Consider the following 22,139-nt stretch of genomic DNA (forward strand, 5'->3'; position numbering starts at 1 on the left):
GAAATGTAGAATATTCTTCATTTACCTCAAAGAAAGCAGCATCAGAGAGCTGGGACTGTGATAGATGCTCTGATCAGTGATTTCTCTTCCCAAGGTAACCAGGCAATCAATGTATTGTCACAATATACACAGGGAATATAATTTGGCACTTGGTCAGAAGGAGAGACCTCTTCCTAGGAAGTGCCTTCTGACAGGTGGGCAGCTCACCTGTCAAAGGACACGGATGGACTCTCACAGGGACAATGGTCTGGGAGCAGGCCTGTAGCTGAGCTTCACAGGCTTCTTATTTCACTCTTAAGAGCCCAGATCTATTAACATAGACAGTGACAGCCTACAACCATGTGTGTCAAGACAGAGGGTGAAAAACAGTTTTCAAATTAACCCAGGGGTTTTTCAGACCTTCTGCTGGTCTAAAATGGTTGTTTTCTTACTGAGAGTAGATCCCAGACTTCCTTCCATGGACAGATACTTGCCATGAATGGGAGCTGGAAGACTTCAAGGTTTTATTTTGAGTCCTAGAGAAAGGTCTCTGGTGAATAAATAGACAAAATAAAGAGAAGTGAAATTTTTCCATCCATTGGGATGTTGATTTTGTCTTTTGTCCCTTCATCAAGTAGGTGGTAAGATAACCAGAAGGTGCCAGTTTGTGGTTGTCTTCATCATCCCCTGCAGATCTCATTTATTCTTAGCTCTTTTTAAGTCAAGAAACTGGAATCTACTTCATTCCACACCTGAACTGCACTTCCTCCTTGCAGCAGCAAAAACCAAAGCAAGTAAAGCCCTGGACATGCATTTCTCAGTGTGTGCTTTATTGCAGTTCTAGAGAGGCACCTCTTGACAATGCAAGTACATTCAGTGAATGTCTCCTTCTGGTGCCCTATACCAGGGAGAGATTCCAAATAAAATTTTCAAAGCATTTCTTAAATTTCTTTTTAGTAGATCTTTGCCCCTGCATGTTCAGAGTTTATGTGGCATGAATGAAATTTAAACCATTCTGTAGAATCTGTTCTTCAATGTTGTGCCGAGTTCAAGTGGAAGAGTTCAGCAAAATGGAGCTTTGCCCTCCTTCCATACTTCTTTATTCTTGCTTATGGCCACTGAAACTTCATTTCTTTCTCTCATTATTTATTTTGTCTGTAGATTCATAAGTTCAGCTGTCATAGGCAGATCATTACATTTTGGCTAATCTTCATAGGATGGTTTTAATACCCCTGTCCAAAAACTCATATGCCAGCTCATTCCAGAGCTTGAACAATTCCCAGCTATAGATAAATAAAAAAATAGTACTTGGGAACTGTCTCAGATAGTCTCGTAAATCAATCAGTTTGATTTGATTAAAAGCAATTTATATACATATATTTAATAATCACAATTTCTACAAGAAATTTTGTACTTTATGGCCCAGAATTCATCTTGGCCTCAAAACCAACTCTCTTACAAAATTACCAAAATTCCAAAGTTCAAATGCTGAAATGAGTTGTATGCATACATTTCTCTGTGTGTGTGAAGACCAGGAATTTTGTATCTTCTTAGCAAAAAGGATAAAGTGCCCAAGCATGTAGAGGCAGCGTTTATTATGCTGATGGATAAACCTGTCTGTTTAAATCTGTTTGCAGAGCACATGGCCATTATTGAATATTTAAGTGCATCTGCATGATGAATGTGTAATGAATTCTAAGGATTCCCAGAGTCTGACTTGGTTCTGTCCCTCATCTCCCCTCCTCTCCCCATCTCTCTTTCTCTGTCTTCCTCTCTCTGTCCTCCCCCAAGGGAGCAGAAGTGAGTGCTGATCTGCTGATGATCATGGCCATCAAGACACGAGACCTTCAGTTGTCACTGGAGGAAATGAGACAGGCCTTTATTTCCTAGGCAGACAGATTGCTTATCTGTTCACCTTGTCACTTTTTCAGTGGTGAGCCCTCAGGTCCCACGCCTTCTGTCTTGCTTTCATCTTCAGCCCACAGTTAACCTCGTGGCTCTGGATGTGACAACTGAAGTACTACTGAACCTGTGTACCTGTAATATTTACTCCAGTCCCTACATCTCCAAACTTTCTTTTTTTCCTGTCTTTCTTGCTTACAAACACTGCATAGCAGGTTCTAGGAATAATAACCAAGTTATTGAAGTTGTCACATACAAAAAGAAAGTTTTCCTTCCTCTATGCAAATCCGTGTCGCTGCAGCGACTGCTGATGCAGGAATTCCGATCTGCTGAGACACTCCCTGCTGACCCAGTAACCCATGTTCTAATCAGCCAAGCTGCGCTTTTATTTCAGGCTAGGCTGTTCTCCAGCCACTGCATTCTCAGGGTATAAATTTTAGTTAGCTTGAGAAGTTTCACTCGGGAGGGCAGTTGGTGTTTTGCCATGAAAATAGGAGTCTGGTGTTCCAGAAAGTTCATGTGCCTAAACAGCGCTTGGGGATGGGACTCAGATTTATAATAATGGCCAAACCAAGGCATTCTCTTTTCAGCCAGGAATAAAATTGAGGTTTTCTTCATATCTCAGTATTAATTCTAAGACAGCATTTAGAAATGTATAATAGGTAAATATATAATAGGTAAGGCCTATTATGCACACCAAAAAGCCCAAATTTCTCCAAATTGCAAGTAGTAATTCAGACATGAATCTTCCAATTATTTCTCTCCACTCTCAAGTCAATGATTAGAAAGAGTATTCATTTCAAACAAACTGAATTATATTTCAATTTTTATCATTATCCTATCATATTTTAAAGGAGATTTTGTCCTTTTTTTCTCACTAGAAATAGAAATTAGAAATTAAGATTTAGGTAAATCTCAGAATTTGGGAGGCGGGTAAGACTAGTTTTAAGAGAGACTGAAGCATATATATTAAAAGGGCTTTTTGGTATAGCCTAAGAAAGCATAGTGCAGTTTTGTGTTCAGTGTGGTAAATCAGTGTTTTTACTGGATAATGAAATTACAGTCTGGTCCAGGATGATAAGTTTTATGGATGATGTATTGATTCTTTTCTCTCAGATTTTCAGGCTCTAAAAATTGCTGCAAAGAATTGACTGCATTCAGATATAATTTTAATTAGTATTGCTTCAAACAAAAGCTAGATATTATACTTAGATTTCTTTCCTGGATTGCTCGAATAGGAAATGTGTTTTTCTGTTTCTTAGTTTTGACATTGCCCTGATAGCCACTGTGACTTGAACTTAACCAGTGCTGTAGCTGATGTGAAAAGTATTTACCTTAATATTTAAGTTGACCAAGAGCTTGTTTTTTTCCCCATAACTCTTTGGTGTCATTTAAAGGCAAACTCAAATGTAGTTTTGTGCCACCAGTTTCCTGTTTCTTTTGAGAAAAGTAGAGAACTATCTCAAATCTGCTCAAACGATCTGCTTTTTTTTTTTTTAATAGCAAGATTTTTCCACACAATATAAGTGAATTTGTAAAAGGTAAACATTTTAGTTGAAGTAGATAAGTAAATAAGAAAACAAAGTAAAAAAAAAAAAAAAAGAGTGATGGGCACATGAGCTTGTTTGATGGTCAGAAAATGTGTATTGCCAGTGTGTACAGAGGAGATGACCCATAGATCCAGAGGAGAAAAGGAAGAAGGATAAAGAGGAAGTTGGAGAATGCTGTTGGGTTTGATTTCCTATATAACTTTTATGTTAACTCCTATATTAACAACCTTCTTGCAGAGACAAGGGGATGAGTAATCAGAAAACTGCATGGTCCCCTCATCCTGTTTCTGGAGTCAGTCACAGAACCACAATGAACCAACTGTGAGATAAAAAAGAAATTAAACAGCTGAGCCTTTGCCACCCACTCATATTTAACTTAGTAATGAAATTATCAGCAGAACATTTACCTAGAATTTTCAAGACTGGAACAATGTAGCTGAAAGGCTTAACAAAACCCAAACATCAGCAGATACTCCTTATCCATCAAGGCTTTTGTGTCCCTTCCATTTAATTAGTATACCTTCATATCCACAAGATTTTAAACTTTTAAACTTAATACTTTTACAAGTTCCAGGGAAATCTGTGAATGTGATTAGGAAGCCAGATATTGCCCTGATGTTGCAAAATACAGAGTCAGAATTTTTCCCAGCAAGCTTTTTTTCTGATTTTTGAGTTCCTATCCTACACTGGGTGAAGCGTAGTTCCATTTTTTTTCTGGAGTGTAAATGATGAATAAAGATAAAGAAATTAATCTTTTATTTCAGCTGCCACATTCCCTTTACTTTCTCTCTTCATCTGCTATTTACATGCAAAAATAGCTTCTTAAAAATATTCTACAGCTCAAGATAATCTCCCCACACTGACCTAAAACAATTTATTTCTCCAGTGAGGGAAAGAATGCTTCATTCCTGTTCCTTGAACACAGCTCTATTATCCTATCTTAATGGAATAAGCCACATAAGGAGAGCTTGGTAACTCTTTCTTTTAGCTTTAGCCCAATATTTTAGATTATGATTGCTTGTATGATGCAATGAAATTATGTATTTGAAAATTAAATTATAAGTATTGATTTTATACATAATTGCCTCTTGAAACAGCCTAGTTCATGCAAGTAGAAGTCTCTTAAGCTTTTGCTCATTGCAAAGCAAAGAAAGTAGAAAGATGAAATGATAATTCCCTAAATTCACACTCTAGGAACTTGTGTCTTACACATTTGGAAATCATTCCTCTGTTCAGATTTATCCTTTATCTGTACAATTTACCACTGTAACGAGGCAAAGACTGGAAACCTAGAAAGACATACCCATGCATGTCACAGAGAGCCTGAATTAAGGGCTGACTTAAATGGACACTGAATTTCAGGTGTGTCTTTGGGTTAAGATGTTAGTTCCAGGAACTATTGAAAGCAATTATATAATACATGATAGCTTAGCTTATATATGTACTATTTTTATCACCACAATTTCTTATCTGTGCTCTAACCACTGTGCAGATAAGGATATTTGATAGCTGTCCAATTGTGAAACTGTCTTGGAGGGGAATTCATATTTCCAATGTCCCTCAGTTCCCTCAAATTCTTTCCATCCCTTCCAATGCCAGGAAATAATCAAGTTCTGTAGGATTGCTGATTATATGTGATTTTCCAGCCAAAGGCACTCACATAAATTAAAATAAGAACCTGATAAGTGTCCAAACTACTTAACATAAGTTTTACTCCTGTTGAGGTTCACCATCAATTGCTTTGAGGGAGTGGGAAAATAAAGTTTATGTGATTTTCAAGTACTGGTATACTAGGAAGGCTGTAAATGAGACTTACAATTTTGGTGGCTTTACAATTCAGAAAATTTTTCTCCTAAAAATCACCCCAAAATTGCATATTGTTTTTTTTAAATGGTCGGTTTAGTGATTCACACTGTGTAGAAGTTGAAGAAGTTTACTCTTTTAAAGATGTAATGGCAGTAGGAAACTGTGGGTGTGCACAGGCTGCCACCTCCTGGTGCAGCCAGTGGCCTGCACTGCTCGTTTCTTCTGTACTAAGCCTGCGGTGAGCACAGAGTGGTTCGGGCTGGAAAATACCTCTAATATCCCCTCGTCCAACCATTAGCCCAGCCCACCGTGCTCGCCACTAAACCGTGTCCCCAAGTGCCACATCCACACAACCTTTAGACACTTCCAGGAAGGGTGATTGCACTCTTTCATAAGATGAATTTGTCATTTGGGTTTGCTTTCTTTCTAACAGGAATGCGATCAAGTTCATATAGATGATGTTTCTTCAGATGATAATGGACAAGACCTAAGGTAAGATACAGAAATATTTTTTAAATTTTTTTTTAAAGATGAAATAATTTGAGCATTTCCAGGAATACATTGTATTTATTTTTACTGTATTTTGGGTGTTTGCAGTACCTACAGTTTTGCAACTGATGGCTTCCATGCAGCTGCAAGTAGTGCAAACCTTTGTCTGCCAACAGGTGTAAGAGGAGGGGTTGACTGGATGAGGAAGCTGGCTTTCCGTTACAGAAGAGTAAAAGAGTTGTATAATACTTACAAGAACAACATAGGAGGTGAGTTCAATTAGCAAAACCAGCTTTAAATGCTGATCAGTCTAAGCTGAATGGTGATGAGCTGCACCCAGGGAAGGAGCCTGGGAAGCCACAGAGGGAATGGAGAGTGATATGACTGAACCAATGGCTGTTGAAAGCTACTGCCTGTAAAGGCAAAGCCGCATGCTGTTCTGCAGGGCAAATGCAAAGCAAGCTCCTAATTAGCTTCCACAGAGCCCATTTTCCTCCCTCAGAGCCAGCTGATTTGTTGAACCACTTACACTCCCTCATATTTGCTGTTGTTCTAAGATATTGTATAGTTTCACAGCACGAATTGGTTGTGGATGGCCATTTCCATCCTACATCTTCATGATCTGGTTGGTAACAACACTGTAACCTAAACTTTCTGCTGGGTACCTGCTAGTCTGTTTTCACCAGTGGATGCAAGAAAATTATATCACTACCATGCCAATAGCCCCTTTTGTTGACTGAGCTTACACAGTTTTGTCTCCAGTAAGTCCAAATCTCATTTGGGACAAGAACTTTGCTGTTACTGTTTTAATTCATGGATTCACATATGTCTGCACCAGTAAATTGTAGGCAATCAGGCAGCAGACCCAAAAGAATCTGTCCTGGATAGTCCTGTGTGCCTTGCAGAGACAGCCAGCCTTCTTCTGAGGAGGGAAATGTGCCAACTGACCCCTTCAACAATAGACTGTGGGAACAGAGAATACTTAAAAGTCTTCAATAATTGCTACAGTCACATATTTTCACTCTCAGAAGTTCAGTCTTTCCTCACCACAGGGTGAAGCAATAGGACCAAAGTGTGGTAGTAGAGGGCTGACTTTCACTTGCCCTACTTTGCCTTTCACTGGGGTTGTGAATAGTGTTGTTATATATTAATAATTCTTGAAACAGTGTTAGCCACAAGTTTACTGGGTTTTCTTGTATCTCCTGATGCATCTAAGATTCTGAAGCTGCTGCATTTCATAAAACCTTTAACAGTGATTAGAGAACAAGTCCAAGAGCATAGCACAGGGAAACACGCTGAGAGGAACAAAACACTGCAAATAGAGTGCAGAAATGTGGTGCACTGGATTAAGGTTTTTATTGTCTCCCACATATCCTGCATCTGAAATACAAGCCATCCTTAATGGGCAGGTTTCTTCAGTCGTCCTCCACATCTTAGCCTTTTTAATGATTTTCTTAGCCTATCTGTACTTGTTTATTTCAAAAGAGCTGCTAGAAATTATCAGAAGGCAAGATCAATCCATATATTTTTAGATTATTTCACTTCTGATTTTTGAAGCCAGTCATCATCACTTGCAGGGTGTGAAAGAGAAGAGGGATACTAAAGGTCAGGAAGCCTATTTCCCTGCTCTTCCAAATCTACCTTTAAAATACGTTGGTTCCAGCAAATTCATGTCTCAACATTCAATAGGCTGGGTATTTTTCAATGTGTGACAATTTATACCCAAAAAGAGATTTTTGAGGACTATCTTTTAAGGACCCACTGAGATATGAGAACATAAGATGTGCAGCCATTTCAGACTCTAAATGCTGTAAAAGGAACCAATTACAACAGGACAGAAAGAGCATGCCATCAGCAAACATATGTATTTTTGTATGTGTACTATCTGCAGAGTCATAAGTAGGGCAGTTTTAAACAGTTTATTCTAAAGTATCTTCTTTTGTGACCATCTTCACCTATGATCCCAATGACATGGATCTCCTTGCCACTGCCTCTGATAATTTCAGAATAAGGTATGTGGAAGGAGCTAGTTTAAAAATATGTTTCTGAAAGGAATACTTTGAAATGCAGCCTGATAGATAAAGAAATGCAACTAATCTTTATTATTATCTGAAATACTATTTGATATTCCTTGATATAGTGAAGTACAAATAAAATCTATTATTTCCTGATCATTGAAGACAATAGATTTTCTCTGTGATATTTTTTTCAAGTCATAGTGGAATTTAAAATAGAAACAATGACCATAAACCCTATCTGATACAGAATTTAATTCTATTTTTCTCACTTCTCTTACATTAAAGGACTCCTGGGTCCCGCTAAAAGAGATGCATGGTTGCAATTAAGAGCAGAGATTGAAGCTCTGACAGACTCCTGGCTTACAAATGCACTTAAATCATTATCAATTATCAGCACAAGGTATGTATCTGATTCTGCTGTAAAATAAAGTTTCTATACATGTAATGGATATTTTTTTTCCATTTTAGATGACAATAAATTAGTGCCTTTAAAGAACAGAACAGGTCTACTATGACTTTGAGTAGGACACAGGAAAAGTGGAAAGTAGTTTAATTTATCGTGATTCCAGCATTTACTAAAGATAGGATGAAATGTCTTCTCAAATGTGTGTACATTTAAAGTGTATTGTAGAATTCTGAGGCAGCTTTTAATTTATTACCTTGTGGACAGCATTCTCTGAACTCCACAGCTCTCTGTTCTGTCCTTCAGTGTTTGTGCCTATTTGCAGTGCTACCTAAATACTGTACAGATACCAGAACATAAGGACATTTTTCTTCTGTCCTTCCAAGCAAACCAGTTTATCTTAGTATAAATCTTAAGTTTTCACAAGAGCAAAAATCTCTTTTAACTAAAAGTCTGAGTTCCCAATATTGAGACATTTAACGTATTGTTCCTCTGGAACAATAAAACTGTGAACCTTGCTGCTGCTTAGTAAGCCATGCAATATGTATCTTACCAGAAATCCTAAAAAAAACTAGTTTTAAACCACAATAAAGAGCAACATTAAATCATCTTGCTTTCTGATCATGGCTGGAAAAAGACTCCGTGTCAAATGGAAAGAACAAACTTGGAAAGACACAAAAATAATTTCAACATAACAACTTTTACTGTATGCTTATCTCTTAATTGTTTATTTAACAATGTGTGAAGCACTTCAGGAGGAAAAAGGTAACAAATTTGTGTAAGCTGTTGTGTTTAGCTCTGCATTTCTTTCTGAATTGTTACTCTTCAGAGAGACTTTTGCAGTTGAGCATTGGTGGACAAGTCTGGAAAACTGTTATCCTTCACTCAGGATTGTTAAACAATAGTCTTTTGTCATGTCTTCAAGTAATTGTACAACTGTAAACCTTCAGAAGCTACCTGTGAGTCAGCTAAACATTACTGATACGTTATAACAGGAAATTGAGATACATAAAGGTGAAAATAACAGCCTGGGGCCTTGCTTGGAATTTGTGGAAATGCCAGGAGCAAAACTCACAAGCATTTACTTTCAGCTCCATGTCCACATCATGGTCAGGCTCATGTTCCAGCCTGTGAGTGCCTGAAGTAGCTCAGCTCTGAGTTCTCTGGCCTGCACAACTTCTCCATTCGAGTTTTCGTCCTCACCACTCAGTGCTAGCTTATTAACATGATCATTCTTATCTCTCCCTCTCTTCAGAGTTATTCTTACTCTTGAAACTTGAAGAAAGCAATGCCATTGTGGCAAAAAGTCTAGATAAAAGATAAAAAGAGTAAAAAATTATGTTTCTGTATTATCTAAACTCTTTTATTTTGCTGGTGGCAACTGGCAATTAATTGCCAGCCTGAAAATTATGCTTTCAAAGCATTCAAATAACTTGTTTTGGAGGTTGTTGATGGTCTTAAATATCTATATTTATCTGTATTAAATATCTGTATTTTACTAGACTTGTCTTCAAAGACCTGGTTTTTATAAACCAGTATGGAATATTTCCTACAAATCACGCCTACATATTTTTAAAGGCTTTCACCAGGGGTTTTATGTACATTTTCTGTAAGTGATGGCGCTGAGCTGCTCTACTGTGTGAATGGAAGTAAATGCTGAGGGATCCTTAATATGCTCTCCACAGCTGGTTCACCTCATCAACATTTGGGTCCTGTTTTAAAACTATTTAAACTTAAACTGTTTCTCTCATTTTAGGAGTAATTGTGTAAATGTGTTGGTAACAACAACCCAGCTTATCCCAGCACTTGCAAAAGTTCTACTATACAGCTTAGGTGGAGCTTTTCCTATTGAAAATATATACAGTGCAACCAAAATAGGTAAGAAAGTTATTCTTTCATCCATTCTGACTACAATGCATTACCTTTTTTTTTTTTTTTCCCAGTAATGGATGTATTCCAAAACACTTCACTGACACTTAGCAGTTTTAGTTATAAGATTTAGGCATTGCATGTGTTCAGATGTGTTTATGTCAAAGAATTCCAAATTCACCTTATTTTCAGTGATGCCTAAAGGAGTAGAGATGCTGATTAAAAGCCTCAGAAGCTCCTCAGTATGGTCCAGAAAACAAACAACTTGCAGAAAAGAATGAAGATAAGTTTTTTGTGAATTCAAATCTGGGCAGAAATTCTGTTAAATTAGCCCCTGCTCTGACCTTCAGCTCTATGCAAGCCAGGCCACAACTTCACAAACCTTTTCCTGAGCCATGGTCTGTCAGTGGTGGGAATGGCAGCTGTTTCTGACAGAACCTGTGCTGCTGGATAACAAAAGGGCTCTACCCCATTCTGTTCACAGCTGTGTCCCTTTTGTGCATTATGACTTGGAAATGTATGGCTTCTGGAAATTGCATGCAAAACTGTAAACCAAGAAAAGCAGGCATTCCTGTGAAATGTGATGCAGCATACAGTGACTGATAATTTTGCAAATTTTACCCATCATCAGTTCAGGAATGCTTCATATCTATATCCATGACAACCTTTATAGCATGGAATGTGTCACTTCATTGACAAAAGCATTGCAATATGTTTCATAAATGATTTTCACTAGGGAAAAAGCAGTGCACATTCTAGCAGTGTCAGGCAGAACTATTACCTCAGTCATCATTTAATTAAGTTTTTCATTACTACATCACCCATTGTTGCAGATACATTAGAATTAAAATTTCTGCTTTCCTTGTAAGAATATTATTACAATCATAAGGAAATATTTAAATTCAATTATTCATTTGCTAACCTATTCATTTTTGCAGTGCTGCTAATTCCTTTGTCTTAGTGGCTTTCTTGTAATGATTAAGTGATCTAGTTTTGCCTGAAACATCTTGGTGTTATTAAGGGAATCCATTGCTTCTTACCAGATTAGGCTCTAAATCCCAAGGTTGGGAACTTTGTTAAAGTAGTAGTAGCAATGTCTTACCACTGCAAAAATCCTCTGTAAGGCTTCACCATAACTCACTTGATAGTTTGAATAAACAGTGCATTGTTTTTCAGGCAAAGAGAGCTGTTTTGAGCGTATAGTGTCCAGATTTGGCACTAACATAACTTATGTTGTGATTGGAGATGGCCGAGATGAGGAACATGCAGCTAATCAGGTAACTTCACTCTGAACTCTTATCTCATTTATCTTCCAGGAAAAGAAAGTTGCTTTGAACGAATAATGCAAAGGTTTGGCAGAAAAGTAGTATATGTTGTAATTGGGGATGGTGTAGAAGAAGAACAGGCAGCAAAAAAGGTAACCTGTCTTCTGAAATGTTGGTGTGATACATAGCTACTAATGCAAGCCTTTCTGTTTGCATTTCTGTCAGTGTTGCACAAAATGACAAATAATTTCAGTCCAGAGATGCAAGCCAACAAGAGCATGATGAGATCAGCACTTAGAGTAAAACGAACCATTTGGATTCTAGCATTTGCTTTGCTTCACTTTGGAAAGAAAAAAAAAACCAAACCAAAACAAAAAAAAATTTTTTTAAACATATGGAAAAATAGTGCAGAAAAAATGTGTGACAAACTTCAAGCAAATGAAAAGACAAACAGAACAGATAGAAAGAGTTATGATATGATGGCTGGGGGGTGTTTTTCTTAAAATGCTGAAATTGGGAATGTTTCAAGAGAAGTGTTACAGAGAATGTGGAAAATATCTAAAGGACTGTGCAATTTTTTATGCTAAGATAGATAAAGATCCATAGTTTACTGGGGCAAATATGAGAAAAAGATAATTTGCTTCAAGAAAGACATATCTGCTAAAGGAAAAAGAACACAATGTAGAGATTGTGCACCAAATCTGTGTTTCCAAAAAAGAACTATTTCCTAGTTTCCTCATGATGATTCAAGCCTAATTGCAGCAAATAAGCTTTTAATGTTCAGAAACATCAAATTAGTGATTTGTGCTGTGCTTCCCAATATAGCCCATGGAAGTGTGCAGAAATTGAATTTTTTCCGCACAATGTCTGTACAGGACCAGTTATGTAAATCTTGTTGTGCTAGATGTAGCAAAATTAAGCACTATCTTAGCATTGCAGTTGGAGTGGAAACAAAATGGAAATAACCAAAATGCTCATTCCAAATGGTTCCTTAATATAGGTACAGTACTGGTGATGGGTCCTTTATAATTTTTGCTAAACAGTGGTGGTTGGATTGTGGGCTTTCTGATTGGGCATGCTTTTTCCTTAACATTGGCTATATTGCATGGATAGATGTAGAATTCAGAGAGATGGATGAATATAGCACATTTCAAATAGATCTAAACACAACATGTGTTTAGAAGTATGTGGTTTTTTTCTGTTTTGATAACTATTGAAAGAGAATACTGTGTATTGTATATCTGCATCTCTCACAGACAATGATGCTTTCTGCAATACAAATTATCTTTTCTTAAACTAGAAATGTGTTATTTTCTTATCCAAAGACATTTCTTTTTCTGCCTGGATGGAGAAAAAAATCTAATTCAGCTCTGTTTTGAAGTGTTGAGTGAGAAACATCTTTTCATGGAAGTGGTATAGTCCTTTAAATGATTATTCAGTATTTTGCAGTCAAATAAGTGGAGCATCAAATGATTTCCTGTTAACGCTCCTTTGTACGGGCTTGCGTGCTAACAACAAGCAAGTAGCTCTTACTGAGTAACAGGCATTTTCCAAAGAAATTATTAAGAAAGGCTATCATCTAATTATTTTAACTTCAGTTGAGCTGCTAAGCTCAAATCTATTTTGGTCTGACTTTTGTCAGTACTTGAACAGCAAAAATCAATCCAGAAACACAGTGGTGTCAGATAGGAGCTGATAATCTCTAACTGTCCTTGTGTGTCATATCCTTGTGTGCCTCCCTGTGTCACAGTGTTCATCTTTCCTGACCTTTTCCCTCCTCTAACAAACACAGCACAACATGCCTTTCTGGAGGATATCCAGTCATTCGGACCTCTTGGCTCTCCATCAAGCACTGGAACTAGAGTATTTGTAACTGTGTTCTAAAGCTGGTGATCCTTATATATATACATATATATATATATACATACATATATATATATATATATATGTATTCATATTTCAAGTACACTGAATTTTTATGTGTGATTCAATGCCTCTGGCTTTACACATATGAATTGTCTTAAGAAGGGAAGAAATATTTGGAATTAAAAATTCCAAACTGAAGAATTCAGATTGCTGAATGGAGTTAAAGCATTAGTGCTACATAAGAAAGCTCTATGGTCTTATATATGCAACGTTTTTAAATGAATTGAAACTGTGGAGGTTGCTGGTACACACCAAGTGAGCCCTGACAGGAGTGAACAAAGGACTCGAACTGGCAAAGCACCAAAACACATTTTCCAGCCAACAAGGTGGTGTTCAACAACATTCCTCAAAATGGGATATATTCTCAGCACTGAGGTTTGAACCAGACTTTAGCCTACCTAACCCAAAAAATCTGAATTGGAATGCACTCAGACTGTATAATGACAATCCTGTCTAGACGTGTAATTTGTGTAAATTATTGATGAAAATAATTTACTGTGACTTTATTAGCAGCTGATTTTGGAAGTGGATGCAATTTTTCTTTCTTTTTTTGGGGGGTGGGGGCAGGGGAGGGAAAGGGTTATATAATATTGTCTCTTTTATAAGTTTGGCAAACAGAATGTGCATATGATGTGTTGTGCCTTAAAGAGAAGACTGTGTTTGTGTGTTATAATGTAATTTTGGTTAAAAACTCTGTAGATAAACAAAAAACCTTTGTGATAATTTTTGACATGACCAAATTTGAAATTCAAAGAAATCAAAGAGCAGGGCTGCACCAAAGAATTTAAGTATTTGTTGCAGTAAGAAAAAATAATAAAGGAAAGTTTGTGTTTTTATTTGGATTCTGAATAATTCCACTGATTTTTTGAGAAATTTAAGAAAATATTGGGAGGTTGATACTGGGGACCGCTACTTGGAAATGTAAAAGGAGAAATAGTGTTTAACACCTTCAGCATCATTTCTTTATTCTCCAGCAAGAGAACTAAGAGCCATAATTATTAATTACCAAGTCCACTGAATGCCATACAGAGAGTGCATCTGCTGTGTATAGCAGAGCAAATTTACACCCAGCAGACAAAATGTTCAGGTGGCATTATTGGAAGGTGAAAATGTGGAGTTAATCCCAGATGGGGAATAAAACACAAGTTCATTAGGAATTAAAAATTACTAAAGAAGCTCTTATTTGTCAGATATGGAAATGATGCTACATGTAGCATATTCAGGATCAACACAAGCTGCTGAAATTGCTGGCTTGATGGCATTGGCCATTTCAGGAGAATAATCCACTTTGATAAAGAAAACAGCACTTTGGTAGCTTTTCCATTCTGTTCCACATTTTTGTGTATTTTGTTTTGAGTTAGCATGATTTTTCTCATCCATTTTTGATTGCTCAACACAATTACACAGGGACAACCCTAAATGTTTTTGTATCACAAATTTCAATAGCATGTCAGGCATCTGAAGAGAGGATAAGGAGGTGATTTTCATGAAGAAACATTGAGAAATATATCACCTTAACTTCCCTAATTTCTATTGAAAGTTATGGTCTGTACAGCAACAATTACCTCGCAAGTTTTGAACGTGCTGCCATATGGAAAATGAGCAAGATCCATATTGCACACAGGGCCCTTAACGTTCCATGTGCAGCTTGAGCACTCTGCAATAGCAGCAAGTGGCTCATCTCTCACAGCAGAAGGTGGAAACTACTTTTTCAATTTTTAACACTGTATGTGGAGACACCTGAGGCTGAATGTGCACTGACTGTGTGAAGAGCTATTTGCAAGAGAAGATGTTAAAGGCAAACTCCAGGATGCCTGCACGAGCACAGTAGTCAGCACTGAGGTGAAAATCCTCTGTCTTTGTGCTCTGAAGCAATCATATGCCATAGCTACCAGGCAGTAACTTTGCTCATTTAAACTTTGTTGAGGTTTTTAACCCAGAGCTGCTACAAGTCCAAGGTGAAACTCCTCTATAAATTCATAAAAATGGATTTCTTTGCTGTGTTGGAATTGGATATCCAAGTCACCACACAACAAATTAACAATAATTTTTTATCACTGGGCTGTTTAAAGCCATCACATGAGACTTGCCACATATCACTATAGACTAGGTAGATATTTGGGTGATAGATTTGTGTGTCCAAAACAGAAATAATTATGCATACCTTCTTTATATTTTCAGTACCTGGAAATACATGTCATAAAAATCTGTAGTACAGCTTTTTTAGTTTTTCAGGTGGGAAAAAAAGTGTTTCTACTGGAATGCAAAAGAATTTTAACCCATTCTCAAGTTCCAGCATTACATAAAAATCTCAATGTAAAAGATGTGATGAAACAAAAAAATTTGTTTGGTTAACTAGCTTTTTTCTCTTCTTTTTTTTTTTTTTGACATGTCATATTGTTATTTAAATGCATGAAGTAATATTATTTCTCAAGTTATTTGTTCAGCTTTTCAATGTTCTTTTCCTAATCAAATGAAAGAACAAAAAGTAGCCCAGCAACAGCCGTTGGTTCTTATTAAAGGTTTGCAGTGCCTTCTTTGGAGTTGTGCTTAGCTTTCTGTGGCAGATATGGCTCAATTAATATATGGACATCTAGAGAGGAGATGGAGGCAAAAGGAGGGAATTTTACAGAGTGTGACAAGGTTCTGTGTGCCATCCTAGCAGGAGTTAATTGTTAAAACAAGTAATCCACACAAACATGTATCCAAAGAAAATTCAAGGATGTAGCTCATAAGCCTTTGCAATACCAAAACCCTAAAACAAAATTTCAGAGAATTAATACCCTCTTGCTAAGCAAAATTTGCTATTTATCTTTAAATAAAATTGTATAGTACATGTCTGTCTTGTAGAGAGAAATTAGTCTGATATCTTTTCCTGCATGAACAATACAGAGGAGAAAATAACCAAGGCAGAAACAGTCACGCCAGACTGTTCCAGATGGGCCTAAGAAGATTAAACTGAAGGTTGGTCACTTTGACATTGAGTGCATTTTAATTCAGAAGCATATTAATCAGAAACTACCTTCCCTTCAGCCTCTCCTCAACAAGATTGTGCACAAGGCCTCATTTGCAAGTATTTTGGGCAAATGAAACAGAATAAATGCCTCTAGCAGTTCTCAACACAGAACCTGAATGTTCATTAGGCATTTGAGTGGTCAGCTTGCAAAATACAAATATTGTGTGATTACAGTCGTGGGATAGTATCTTAGACATAACTCTGTGCAGTTCAGTAAAAGAGGGCAGAAAAACCTAAAAGTTACACATATTTTTAGATGCCTGTGGATATGGTGCACAAAGATACAGGCAGCAGCTAGCTCCCATATCTGTTCCCATCCAAATCCAGTGTGAGCAGCAGTGTTTGCATCTGAAGCAGATGCAGAGTGTGTTCCTGTGTAAGCATTGACAAGGGAGATGAGGCCAAATCAAAGTCCTCTAAACAAGCACTCTTCATCTTGGGGCAGATGAAATCTTGCATCCCATCAGAACTGCACAGTTTGTGGAGAATATAGGCTTGACCCACAAGAGGTTTTAGCAGTGAAGTTGTATCTAGATCCAGGGTTTCAGTTCAAGTCATCTCTGCTTTATAGGATTGACACCTGGCATATGCTGTAAATGAATATGGTATTTAGTATCTCTGAAGAGGAGCTGAAGTGACATTAGCCAAAATCCCAGCAATAGCAGCATTTTGGAGATTTGAAGCCAAGGGTCTCTGTCATGTATTAGCAGATTATAGTTTATTAGGGCCTACCTAATTTAAGAAAAAATGTAAATTAAAATTAAAAGCTTGTAAAATTATGTACATCTTTACAATTTCTCAATAAATACACATGGAAGTGTCATTTTCTGCACTATACAATGTTGTAAGTTGTTTGGTTTGTGGTTGAAAGATGCAGTGTCTCTTACAGGAGCCCAGTGTGAGCTGGGACTCTGACATCCACGCTGCCCTTGTCGCTCATGCCTGGAGAAGCCCTGAGCCCATGTATGGGTCTGGTAGACACTGGCTCACCTGTGGGTTGTGCCTCGCTCCACAGGCACAACCCACAGCAGCCTGAGAGACAATTAGCAGCTCTTGCAGTGTCCTTGAGACAAAACACAGGAAAAAACAATTTGATGATGTAGACACGCAGGGTATGCATTCAAATCCCCATGTCATTCACTCACTAATGTTATGCTAATACCTTTATGGTCGTGGGTTGTTCAGGAGACAGACTGGGCTACTGAGGAGCAAGTAGCCTGTCCAGTTGAAGATCACCCTCGTGAAACTCTAAATATTTCTGAGAGCAGTACTTTATTATTTTAGTGAGTTGCTGAATTTCATTTTGAGGCAGTCCCTCCACAGTCTGCTAGCAGAGGCCAAAGTGGGATCACAGAATTGCCAGCACACTTAGATGTGACATTGCAATCTTGGGAACCATGTGGAAAGTGGCAGAACCTTGGCAGCCACAGTGATTCAGCCCCAAGAAGCAGCTTGTAAGTAGTGGACTTCTTTGCATGGGGTTAGATTCAAGCATGTCTCTTAAAACACAGTTGTTCCGTCTGTCCATCTGCTGCCTTCTCAGTTTTAGGAACAAAAAGGAAGATCTGTCAAAAATCAAGTGGACAAAATACAAAGAAATCTCATCTACTGAGCAGACAAACCCAGAGTAAACAGTTTCACAATGTCTCCCAAATGGGTTTGCATGTGACTCCAGAGAAGAACCATTCATTCAGTAACATTTGAGAAGAGTGAGATAAAAGGTAGTCAGAAATTGGGTGATAGCACAACATTACCTTCATTTCTCATTGCTGAGAAACTCAGTGCTCCAAATGGCTATCATTGTGCCCTGCACATGATGTTCACAGTGATGAACTAAAGCAAAAATATCATACTGAGAACATTTATGGGTGGACTCTTCCTCATTTGGGTGCAAAAATGATTCTTTATCATTATCTATTACCTATAAAACTCCTCCAGAAAAACGCACTTTAGGGTTGACTTGTTTGATTAATTTTCTTTTTTTTTTTTCAAACAAATAATGGATTCTGAACCATTTTGGAAATGTTTATAAGTTTTGGAGAACATTTTTTGATTTTCCAAAAGTGCAGGGAGTAGAAGGAATTCTGAGAAAATCAAAACATCACGAGTTTGTTTTTCCATGTTAGTTTCTCTACAAATTTCAAGGTCTAATTTTCAAAGGACTGAATATCTAACTTGAAATAACTAATAAAAAAATGAAGAATTTGTTTTTCAGGTGGGGAAGTAATGATAGAAAAGAAGAAAACACCAGAAAGTTTCAGAAATCAATTTTTTAAGTGGGCAAGCAAAGAAATTTCTTTGGTACACAAAAAAAATGTTTCTCAAATTTTGTGGATAATTTGGAGATCAGACATCTATCTAAACATTTTAGAAATTTACATATTAGAAATTAGGCTATTAGAAATTCACATAATTCAGTGAACATGAAGCATGAGAGCAGAGGGGTATGAAGGACAGGATTTATAGGAATTATATGAAGGACTCAGGCTAGACTGGAGCTTTATTAGATTCCATTTTTCTGCCTTGCTCATAGTGTCTGGGAGAATGGATAATTCTCCCAGAGAAGCAGAGAGGCAAATGGAAAGTGATTCATGTTTCCTACACTACTACACTACTGTGCCCTTCACCAGGAAGCACACACTTTTTCTACATAAAAAAAAAACAAAAACAACAGGAGCTATTTGGAAAATATTAGAAATTGTTGACTCATTGAAACCAAAATGTGTTTTGGGAATGCACACACCAATGTCAATGAATGGAACATTTCTAGTCCTATTTAGAGAAAGAGTGAATCAAGGGCCCACCACATCAGCCAGAAAAACAGTCTGAGCCATTGCAGGACTCTGGTGCCTGTGGCTCTCAGCTGACATATCAAGCCCCTATTCTGTGCTTTCAACTTATCTGGATGAGGGTCTTGGGTTTTAGCTTTTTTTGACTCAAAACGGTTCTAATTTGGTCCAATTGTGAAGAGTAATGTTTCTAAAATTGGGGAGGGTGTGGGGGGGAAGAGGAAAGATAAGAGAAAAAAAGAAAAAAAAGAATAAACATAAGGAGATAATGTGTAGTATTGTGAGCCTTCTCGATAATGGAGCAAACTCAATATCTTTCTCACATGCAAAGTTTTTAGTTTGGTTTGGTTTTATGGTACAAGCCATGACTGGAGCATGTGTTATACCTCTGCAGCTCATGCAAACCAGAAACCCTTAATGAGAGCTGTGCTTCATGATCACTCATGTTTAAAAGCAAAACAAAACAGGGAGGAAAAAAAATGGGAGAGGGAGAAAAATGGAGCCAAGTGTGGAGGGCTGTTCCGGTCAAATGGCATATACACACTGATTTATGAAATGCAGTCCAAGTCTCAATAATCACCACAGACCACTGGCGCATGACAGCTGATGGAGAGAGGGTAATTAGCAAAGCCCAACCTCTCCATTTACTCACTGGGAGCTAAAATTAATTTATTGCAAGCTCTGGATAGTCTTGGTGAGGAGCACAGTAATTAATGTTCAACATGGAACTGCCTGGTGGCCAAAAGAGATGCACTGTAGCCACCTGACCCCCATAACCAGTTGAAAGAGGAAGCAGCCAGTTCTGCACAGGTCCCTTCTCAGGGAGGCACTCACTCCACTCACCTGGCCCCTCACCTTGCCCACCACAACCTTGCCTGCCACCATCCCACTGGGGAGAGGCAATGGCCCCAGAGGCAGCCTCACGTCTGGGTGTAGGCCCCAGGGAGCAAAGAGTGCAGCTCCCAGGGCTTTGCTGATTCTGATTTGCTTCTACATCCTCCTTAAACCAAGATGGTTCTTGGTGGAGCAGGTATCCTAGCTGGGAGGCATCTGTTCACAGAGGAAAAGAAACAGCTAATATGGGGCCTCAAGAGGTCAAGAACTGCTCACCCCAAAAGGCATCCAAGCACTTGCCAGTGTTTTTGTTTTTCCTCTTACCTAAATGCTTACAAGTGAGTTTTCTTCTATGGTTCAACTGCAGTTCCTCAGAGGAAGTTTACTTATAATTGAAAGGCTGACTCAACCTTCACTCTAATAACCAGGAAAACACAACAGTAAAATGAAACAATAAATCATTGCTCTGACAGTAATGAGGCACTTGCTTAGACATTTATCTGTCCTTTTACAGGGCAGTAATTTTATGGTTGAAAAGCCTTGGGTTAAACTTTGTGTCTGCAAAGAAATTGCCAAGCCCTGACCAAAATTGCCTCATTTAGCAGATGGTAACATTGTACATAATTAATGTATTCATTTTCATTCTTGAAAACTAGTAAATGCAGCATATTTTAACTTCCTCCTGAAAGCTAAATTTATTATCTACAAAACACTGAGACTGTCCCAACTGTTTAAAGGAGATTATGTCCTGTCTTTCCCCTTTTTTCTAACAATTTTCCACTAATACCACCTGGGTGGCTCTTGTCTATAATAAACTTCAGTGCAGACAACAGCTTTCTCCTGTCCTTTTTGTTGCTTCATAATGTTTTCATGAGAAACATTTCTTTCCTTTACCTCCATCTAAAAATAGAGAGGCTGCCACTTGTTTGCTGAAAATTACTTTAAATTCATCAGCTCTCCCAGACCTAATAAAGTGACGTGTTTACAATGCTAAAGGAAATCAGGTGTTTTAGTGTTAAAGGAAAAAACCCCATATTTATGTGGTGTTACAATAATACTGTTTGCCTGGCCTTTCTCAGCCTATTCATCACCCAGCAATCTCCTCACAAAACGCTGTGGAGTCTGTGTGCTTCAGTGCCATGCAAGAGTAAGTGCAAATTCACCATAAATCACATATTGCACAGCCTCCCCCTTGGCTGCTGGCAACTGCTGCAGTGGGGCACATGTAGGGAAAGAGTCATTCCCTGGGCATGTGGCAGTGGGGATGGAGCATAGGAAACCCAGTGGCAGGTGGGTAATCCTGCTGCATCCCCATTCTGCTTCTCAGGTAAATCCCATTCATGCCACTTGTCCCACTACACCCCACCAGGAGCTGCAATGTTCTAGCACTGACCAAGCCCAGCTGAGAGCTTTAGGGGAGACAGGAGCTGTTCCCAACTTCCCTATTGAGTGGAAAGATGCTGTTACTTTGTTCTAACATACAGGTAACTGAGGGACTAAGTGATTTTTGTTGACACATCATGGCAGGATATGAATCATACACCTGAAATTAATCTCAACTCTTTGTCCTTAGCTGTTGATAAATCCTGTATCTATTATTCTCTGGCCAGTGCCCATGAGACTTCATTAATCCTTGTTGAAATTTTCTATTCTGCTCCATGTGCAGAGATTGGTGTAAGTCTGTAATGAAAGGGTTCTGGATTTTAAGAGGAAATAACACTCCTTACATATAAGCAGAAGGAGATACTGAATTTTTAACTATTTCAAGCACTTCCATAGAGGAAGGTAGAGCATATAAATCTTTAAATGGTAGCTTTCTTTTGTCCCCACCCCTGCTGAACAACAATCAGACACTACTGTATGGTTTTATGCTGGAAAATATCTGGAGAACATGTGGTTCCTTACTTTCTTCAGCTGGCTATCTTCACTGATTTTCAATCTTCCCTGTAATTCCAGTGGTAGTTGTGAGTTTAAATATATTTTCTTGCACCTGTAGATATCAGAGCCAGCAGGTTCTTCATTCAAGTATGCGAATCTACAGACACTCAGTGCTCAAATTGACCGCTGGGATTAGTAAAGGAATCTTGCCTCTGCTATGTAGACTCTGTGGTAGTGCTCTCTGCAGTGATGCAATAGCAGTGACCTCTGTGGTGATACAATAACACCACAGAACAAAACATCTGGCTATAGAAAGCAGCCACTGGGCTCTGGGACAACAGTTCCTTTTAAATGGTTTTAATAAGATGAGGTGCATAAAGAAGTGGATGACATTGTTTTGGCATATTTCTGAATT

The 22,139-nt window shown here is 38.0% G+C and overlaps 1 protein-coding gene across 5 annotated transcripts in view; it reads left to right on the forward strand.

Annotated features, from left to right (window-relative positions):
* Positions 1 to 13,730, forward strand: part of EYA4 (EYA transcriptional coactivator and phosphatase 4) — a 139,781-nt gene extending 126,051 nt beyond the window's left edge. For 3 of the 5 annotated variants that reach the window (XM_064706919.1, XM_064706923.1, XM_064706924.1), the window contains exons 14-19: positions 5,671 to 5,729; positions 5,835 to 5,995; positions 8,030 to 8,144; positions 9,904 to 10,025; positions 11,333 to 11,433; positions 13,074 to 13,730. In XM_064706919.1, coding sequence (XP_064562989.1) covers positions 5,671 to 5,729; positions 5,835 to 5,995; positions 8,030 to 8,144; positions 9,904 to 10,025; positions 11,333 to 11,433; positions 13,074 to 13,154 — 639 coding nt within the window. In that variant the 3' untranslated portion in view covers positions 13,155 to 13,730. Of the gene's footprint in view, positions 1 to 5,670; positions 5,730 to 5,834; positions 5,996 to 8,029; positions 8,145 to 9,903; positions 10,026 to 11,192; positions 11,294 to 11,332; positions 11,434 to 13,073 lie in introns of all 5 variants that reach the window. The other 2 variants (XM_064706920.1, XM_064706921.1) reach the window with 1 other exon arrangement.
* Positions 13,731 to 22,139: the final 8,409 nt, after the last annotated feature.

This window comes from Zonotrichia leucophrys, chromosome 3 (genome assembly GCF_028769735.1).
Source record: "Zonotrichia leucophrys gambelii isolate GWCS_2022_RI chromosome 3, RI_Zleu_2.0, whole genome shotgun sequence".
NCBI lineage: Eukaryota > Metazoa > Chordata > Aves > Passeriformes > Passerellidae > Zonotrichia > Zonotrichia leucophrys.